The sequence below is a fragment of the Arachis ipaensis genome, chromosome B07, assembly GCF_000816755.2.
Source record: "Arachis ipaensis cultivar K30076 chromosome B07, Araip1.1, whole genome shotgun sequence".
Lineage (NCBI taxonomy): Eukaryota > Viridiplantae > Streptophyta > Magnoliopsida > Fabales > Fabaceae > Arachis > Arachis ipaensis.
In genome coordinates, this window is record NC_029791.2 from 124,816,941 (window position 1) to 124,824,399 (window position 7,459).

General features: G+C 36.1%; 3 protein-coding genes across 3 annotated transcripts; all 3 read right to left on the minus strand.

Moving 5' to 3' along the window:
* Positions 1,160-2,571, minus strand: LOC107606315 (NDR1/HIN1-like protein 13). Its single transcript, XM_016308359.2, has one exon. It carries the CDS (start codon positions 2,339-2,341, stop codon positions 1,553-1,555), a length of 789 nt encoding a protein of 262 aa, XP_016163845.1. The 5' UTR covers positions 2,342-2,571; the 3' UTR covers positions 1,160-1,552.
* LOC107606317 (transcription factor HHO3) lies at positions 3,275-4,203 on the minus strand. The gene is made up of 2 exons (XM_016308362.2): positions 3,919-4,203; positions 3,275-3,707 (listed from the first exon to the last, which is right to left on the minus strand). Exons 1-2 carry the CDS (start codon positions 4,201-4,203, stop codon positions 3,303-3,305), a joined length of 690 nt encoding a protein of 229 aa, XP_016163848.1. The 3' UTR covers positions 3,275-3,302.
* On the minus strand, positions 4,212-5,322 carry LOC107606316 (NDR1/HIN1-like protein 13). Its single transcript, XM_016308360.2, has one exon. It carries the CDS (start codon positions 5,093-5,095, stop codon positions 4,307-4,309), a length of 789 nt encoding a protein of 262 aa, XP_016163846.1. The 5' UTR covers positions 5,096-5,322; the 3' UTR covers positions 4,212-4,306.

Genomic DNA, 7,459 nt, shown 5'->3' on the forward strand with positions numbered 1-7,459 from the left:
TAAAAGATGATTTTTTTAGACTAGTAAAATGTATATTTTTATAATTATTTTATCATTTCAACCTTTTATGTTTTTGAATATTATTTAATTATAATAACAATGTTGAAAATACACAATGTCGTAATTTATGAAAAATAAAATAAAAAAACTGAATGTTATTTTCAGTTATTGAAATATTATATACTTAACCATGCCACTAGACAAAAGAAAAAGACACTATTGTTTCTTACTTTCTTACTACTTTTTAATTTTCTTCTCTCATTTGTTTCCGTGGAAACAGTTTCAATCCTCTGTTACAATGTGAAATTGAGAAATTGCAATGGCACTGTAGTGTTTTTGTTGTTATAGAACAGCAATGTAACAGAGCAGAAAAAGAGAGAATCAAATCCAACTTGGGACAACGAGATTGCACGTGGCACTTAGTGTGGGACAGGTTGCTGAATTTCACAAGAAGGATGGAACAGCACCTGATCTCATCATCTAAACCCCAGTTTACAACAATTTCAGTACACTCTGTATTCTGCTTTGCTTGGAAGATCAAAAAATTCTCACAGCAAAATCTAATACAATACAGTCACTGACATCACCTCCATAAAAGTCCTCTCTTCTATATTTCCATCTTTGTTGAGGTCAAAATGTGAGATAGACTCATCAGTGTTTCACTGTATTACTATTAAGAACTGTATTCTTTTAAATTCTTCTTTAATATTAAATGATAAAACTGTTAATGGATTTCCATTACAAAATAGAGACATGGAAATAACTGCTCACTTAACAAGCAAAGCAAGATCCATTGCTTGTGGCTTTCATTTTTTCTCAATTCATCCATTTTCTTCTTTCTTTCTTTCTTTTTTTTTTTGTACTATTCCAACTCATTCAAGACTATAATAAGTAATTGAGAATTTTCATATTTCTACAAACTAAAGTGATAAAAATGGAAAAGTTTAGGGACTAGCAACTTTGTTAAATTCTTGCCAGCATGTAATCAACAAAAAAAAGTGAGTCATTGGATGAAAATTTCACACCAATCTTATACTATTAAAACCATTATTAATGGCTATTTGATGGTTATTTGATGACTACAGATCACAAAGTTGCTAGCCTCCTATCATTCTTCGATAAAAATTGAATAGTTTAAGGAAATATAAGAGAGGCATTTAGATTTCAAAACCCAGATACAATTTCCAGTTGTATTACTCTCAGGCAAATTACAGCAACAAACTACAATGGTTTTTAGGACTTGCTTTGCCCTAAATCTCATATAACAAGCTCAAATTTCAACTTTTTCTTGGTTTCATTACAGATTAAGCTTTTTCAAGTCTCAAGGCATGATATATTCCCCCATCATAATCAACCCATTAACCCCTCTCTATTAAAAAATAAAAAAAAAAAGCAATTATGACAACAAAAAGAATAATTTTAAAATTATAAAAAAAAAAAGAGGGACATTGATGATTGGATTGATTACTCATAACAACGAATCACCAATAATAATGAAACTAATCAAATTAAACACTTGGTTTTTTTTCGTTTATAAAAATTTGAAGGAAAACTAAAAAGAGAACTTCCAGATCTTGATTCTGAGATCAACCTTACACTGGGAGTCGATGACGGAAGCAACAGCCGGCGACTTGCCGGCGGGGACGGTGCCCCTGATCCCATCGCAGGTGACTCTGATGCCAACCTTCTTGCTCTTGAGCCACTCCATTCTCATCTTCACCTTGGTGTCCATCTGAATCACCACCGGGAACCCTTTCTTCTTCTTCAGCGCCGATCTCATCGTGCTCAGCGACTCCGTGTCCAGATCCTGCGACCCCGACACCACCGCCCTCAAGCTCGTCTGGTTGTTCTTGTCGGACTCAAACGCTGTTAGCGACCCGTTCCCAATGAAAACGGAATCTGACAGCGCCGTCACGGTGAACGGATCGTAGAAGAACACAAGGTGGTTGTTAGGGTTCTTTGCGATGAGAGTGAGGTTGAAGAGTGTGGTCAGGTGTGACGGCGAGTCAGTGGAGGTTGTTAGGTTCATCCTCGCAATGCGGAGGTTGGTGATGGAGAATTGCGGCTGGTGTGGCCGGTAAAGAACGTAGAGTGCGGCGCCTACGATTGCGGCGAGGAGTGCGGCGGCGAGGATGATGAGGATGGTCCAGAAGCAGCAGCAGCAGCAGATGCTGCGACCGGAGCGGTGCCGGCGGTGGTAGTGCGACTGTGGGCGATAGACTTGGCGGTTGGGGTTGTAGAGCTGGGATTTGACTGGGCCTTGGTTGCCGTTAACCGCGGGGGCTGCGGCGGTTCCGTTAATTGCGCCGTTTCCGTTGGGTTTGGAAGCTGGTTCCGTCATTCTTTGACCGAGGGAGAATGTGAGTGAGAGAGATGAAGGAGTTGTGAGTTGTAATGGGGTTTGAGAAGAGAAGCAAGCTTTGTAGAGAGAAGGAATGGAATGGAAGGGAAGGAGAAGAAGAGTGAAGAGGTGGAGATAGGTACCCAGAACCAAAAGAGGATGCTTCCACCTCACCAATTATGGAATCTTTTTCCCTTTTTTTATTCTCTCTTGTTTATACTTAACGAAATTACGAGAAGCGAATGGTTTAGAGAATATTAGAGATATAATTATTAGTGTTATTTTTTTTATTAGTTGAAATTTATTATTAATTAATAATTATTAATAATAATAAAACTTGGATCGGAAGTCAAGATTTGTGTTGTGTTAAAATTGAGAGCCGCACACACACACGTCGGTTGCTGGCTTGCTGCCTTTTTAACATAACATGTGATTGAGTGAATTCTCAGGAACCTTGGGTCCACCTCCATTAAGGATTCTCACTCCCTAATAATTCATGTTTATTAGCTCTCAATTAATGAGTTAATAACATAATATATGGTCGAACTTGAAAGTGAACAACTTGGGATATGCAAAATAATTACAAGCCCTACTCCAATATCTTATGGCCACACGTTTTTCCACCATATATATATGTCAATTTTTTCTTCCTAGGCTTTGGCTTTTGAGCAAACGTACAACCATTTCTCGTAACGCAGTACTTTTACATGTATTGACACATCGTATCATTGTCCACTTACTATTGTAAGATATTACTAATTTTAACTTTAGCTAAAGTATAATTTTTCCTCCTTAACGATTACGATTTTTTAAATATTTTTAATGTTTTTAATTTTATTTTTAATATTTTTTATTTGTATCAAAATTATTTTTGAATATTAACTCTATCTAAAATATTAGGAACAAAATTAAAAACTTAAGAACAAAATGTTAAAGGAAAAAATTGAATGACTCGAAAATGTTAGCTACAAAATTGAAGGAGGGAAATCTCAAAAGTTAGGGAGTAACAGAAAATTGACAAGGAAATTATGTTATGCTTCTTAAAATACTTACAATCTGCACCTCCAAGCTGCTGAAGGGCATGAAGGAACCGTTTGTGTAGTTCCTGTGACCAGCACCGCCGCTGCTTCCTCTGACCCTGTCCTTTCTCCTCTCTTTTACCGCCGCTTCCAGCATTGCCTCCGGTCGATACAGGTCCTGTGGAACTTGTTGCTGGCACCGGCGGAGAAGAAGGCGTTTTGGCAGTTGGCAATGATGATGATGATGCATTAACCTTTCCAACAGTGCTCTCCTCTCTGTGAAATGGCTGAAAAGCACCACCAATGCTTCTCTTCACTTCCACAACAGACGCTTTTCTAGGCACATCCTGATCAACAAAATTTCAAACAGAATCAGATTCCCACACTATTTCAGTTAGAAATTTTGAACTAAGTGCGTCTAACTACGTGAGGATACATCAAATAATTTTCTAAACAGAGCAAGTAACATAACTCATTACCAAAAACGACACCAAGAAACAGAAACTAAAACAGTTCAACTAAGTTGAACCCAAACTTTTTTTTTTCTTATTTTCGTACCTCTTTAGGTGGTTGGGGATCAGGGTTCCACAATTGAACAGATCTGAGCCAGTCAGATTTTTTCTTATCAGTGCTGCAGCTGCTGTTATTATTATTGTTGTTGGTACTATCCTCCTTTTGAATCTTGTTTCTATGAGAATGTTGCTCTTCACCATCATCATAATATTCTTCATCATCTTCTTCATCGCAATCAGGTGAAGCCCTTTTCTTGATTGGAATGAACTCCTCAAAAACAGGATCGTCCGTTGATGTCTGCTCCGAACACTCCGATTGGCCGAGGGACATTGATGATTGGATTGATTACTCATAACAACGAATCACCAATAATAATGAAACTAATCAAATTAAACACTTGGTTTTTTTTCGTTTATAAAAATTTGAAGGAAAACTAAAAAGAGAACTTCCAGATCTTGATTCTGAGATCAACCTTACACTGGGAGTCGATGACGGAAGCAACAGCCGGCGACTTGCCGGCGGGGACGGTGCCCCTGATCCCATCGCAGGTGACTCTGATGCCAACCTTCTTGCTCTTGAGCCACTCCATTCTCATCTTCACCTTGGTGTCCATCTGAATCACCACCGGGAACCCTTTCTTCTTCTTCAGCGCCGATCTCATCGTGCTCAGCGACTCCGTGTCCAGATCCTGCGACCCCGACACCACCGCCCTCAAGCTCGTCTGGTTGTTCTTGTCGGACTCAAACGCTGTTAGCGACCCGTTCCCAATGAAAACGGAATCTGACAGCGCCGTCACGGTGAACGGATCGTAGAAGAACACAAGGTGGTTGTTAGGGTTCTTTGCGATGAGAGTGAGGTTGAAGAGTGTGGTCAGGTGTGACGGCGAGTCAGTGGAGGTTGTTAGGTTCATCCTCGCAATGCGGAGGTTGGTGATGGAGAATTGCGGCTGGTGTGGCCGGTAAAGAACGTAGAGTGCGGCGCCTACGATTGCGGCGAGGAGTGCGGCGGCGAGGATGATGAGGATTGTCCAGAAGCAGCAGCAGCAGCAGATGCTGCGACCGGAGCGGTGCCGGCGGTGGTAGTGCGACTGTGGGCGATAGACTTGGCGGTTGGGGTTGTAGAGCTGGGATTTGACTGGGCCTTGGTTGCCGTTAACCGCGGGGGCTGCGGCGGTTCCGTTAATTGCGCCGTTTCCGTTGGGTTTGGAAGCTGGTTCCGTCATTCTTTGACCGAGGGAGAATGTGAGTGAGAGAGATGAAGGAGTTGTGAGTTGTAATGGGGTTTGAGAAGAGAAGCAAGCTTTGTAGAGAGAAGGAATGGAATGGAAGGGAAGGAGAAGAAGAGTGAAGAGGTGGAGATAGGTACCCAGAACCAAAAGAGGATGCTTCCACCTCACCAATTATGGAATCTTTTTCCCTTTTTTTATTCTCTCTTGTTTATACTTAACGAAATTACGAGAAGCGAATGGTTTAGAGAATATTAGAGATATAATTATTAGTGTTATTTTTTTTATTAGTTGAAATTTATTATTAATTAATAATTATTAATAATAATAAAACTTGGATCGGAAGTCAAGATTTGTGTTGTGTTAAAATTGAGAGCCGCACACACACACGTCGGTTGCTGGCTTGCTGCCTTTTTAACATAACATGTGATTGAGTGAATTCTCAGGAACCTTGGGTCCACCTCCATTAAGGATTCTCACTCCCTAATAATTCATGTTTATTAGCTCTCAATTAATGAGTTAATAACATAATATATGGTCGAACTTGAAAGTGAACAACTTGGGATATGCAAAATAATTACAAGCCCTACTCCAATATCTTATGGCCACACGTTTTTCCACCATATATATATGTCAATTTTTTCTTCCTAGGCTTTGGCTTTTGAGCAAACGTACAACCATTTCTCGTAACGCAGTACTTTTACATGTATTGACACATCGTATCATTGTCCACTTACTATTGTAAGATATTACTAATTTTAACTTTAGCTAAAGTATAATTTTTCCTCCTTAACGATTACGATTTTTTAAATATTTTTAATGTTTTTAATTTTATTTTTAATATTTTTTATTTGTATCTATTATTTTTATTTTTTATCTTATATCTAAATTTTTTTAATTTATTTCCTAGTATTTTATATGAAATTAATGTTTAGAGATAATGTTGATACAAATAAAAAAAATTAAAAACAAAATTACAAATATTAAAAACAAAAATGTTACTTTAGTCTTTCACTTTTAATACTACCATTGTTAGTGTATTTTTTACTGTTGTTCAATTATTTATTTCTATTAATAGGATTTTTAAATTAAATGGTGCTACTAATATTGTGTCATGTGTNCAACAAAAATTAAGTTAAAATATGAAAATAATTTTAGTATTAAATAGGAAAGTTTTGAGTAAATGTATGATGCATCATCCGTGGCAAAATCGAAAGTTCCTTAAACAATGAACTGTACACTATCTTTTGTTATCAAGTCATTATTTTCGAATTCGAAAAGTTTAAGCAGTCAATTTTATATGTAGTTGTTAATTTTATAAAAAATTTTGATATAGTTTTATGTTTAAAAAATACGTATTTTATTATTTTTTTACTTCTTTTTTTCTTTATTTTTGCGCTTTTTTTGTCTCTCCGCGTCTCTCTCTATATATGCTACTTCTCTCTTTATATTTCTCTTCTTTGAATTATTTTTAAAAGTTTTTGTACAATAATTTTAATATTTCTTTTTATTATGTTTCAAATGTTTGTTTTTGTTAAATTTTAAATATTTTTTTACAATAATTTTTAATAATTTTTATTTAATTTTAGATATTTATTTTATTATATTTAAAATTTTTTAAATAAAAAATATTCAAAAAATCAAAATATAACAATCATTAACATCTAAAAGTTCTGAAAAAATATCATCCCAAATCATAAATAAAACAACATCCAAAACTTCTAAAAATTTTGAACCTCTTTCTTTTTAGATGTTCAAATAAAAAATCTAAAAAGAGAGATTCACGGTAGATCATAGACCTTAAAACTTCACAGTGACAATAAAGTAATGGCAAGGTATTTTTTCGTAGCGTGCTCAAGGTTCTGTCGCCAATAGTTATGTGTAAAGAAAGATGAGCACGATGGAAAAGTTGACCACGTCGGAGAGAGGCACACGGAAGAGGGACAACAGCACGGCGGAGCGAAACAAGGGACCGGCAAAGGGAAGCGAACGCACGGCAGAGAGAAACAAAGGCACAGTAGAAAAAAAACACACACGGCGAAAGAAAGTACATGCATAATGAAAAGAGAAGCACTGGAAAAAGAGATTTTATTTTGGGGGGAGAAAAAGATGTAAAACAAGAAAGTGAAGTAATAATTAAAATTTCATATAGTGTTTATTGTTTATTGTGGTAATAAAATTAACTTTTTAGAATGAATTATATATGTTATTTTTGGTAATTTTTAAAAATTTTTTACATCCCAATTAATAATTAATTATAGTTGATTAGTATCATAATTAGTTATTTAATAAGATTGTTTGAAATTATGAACAGACAAAGCAATTATTATTATTATTATTATTATTATTATTATTATTATT

Coding starts and splice junctions, on each gene's coding strand:
- LOC107606315 (XM_016308359.2), bottom strand. CDS start 2,341: ATGACGGAACCAGCTTCCAAACCCAACGGAAACGGCGCAATTAACGGA.
- LOC107606317 (XM_016308362.2), bottom strand. CDS start 4,203: ATGTCCCTCGGCCAATCGGAGTGTTCGGAGCAGACATCAACGGACGAT. Junction 3,708..3,918: donor ATCCCCAACCACCTAAAGAG/GTACGAAAATAA, acceptor TTTGTTGATCAG/GATGTGCCTAGAAAAGCGTC.
- LOC107606316 (XM_016308360.2), bottom strand. CDS start 5,095: ATGACGGAACCAGCTTCCAAACCCAACGGAAACGGCGCAATTAACGGA.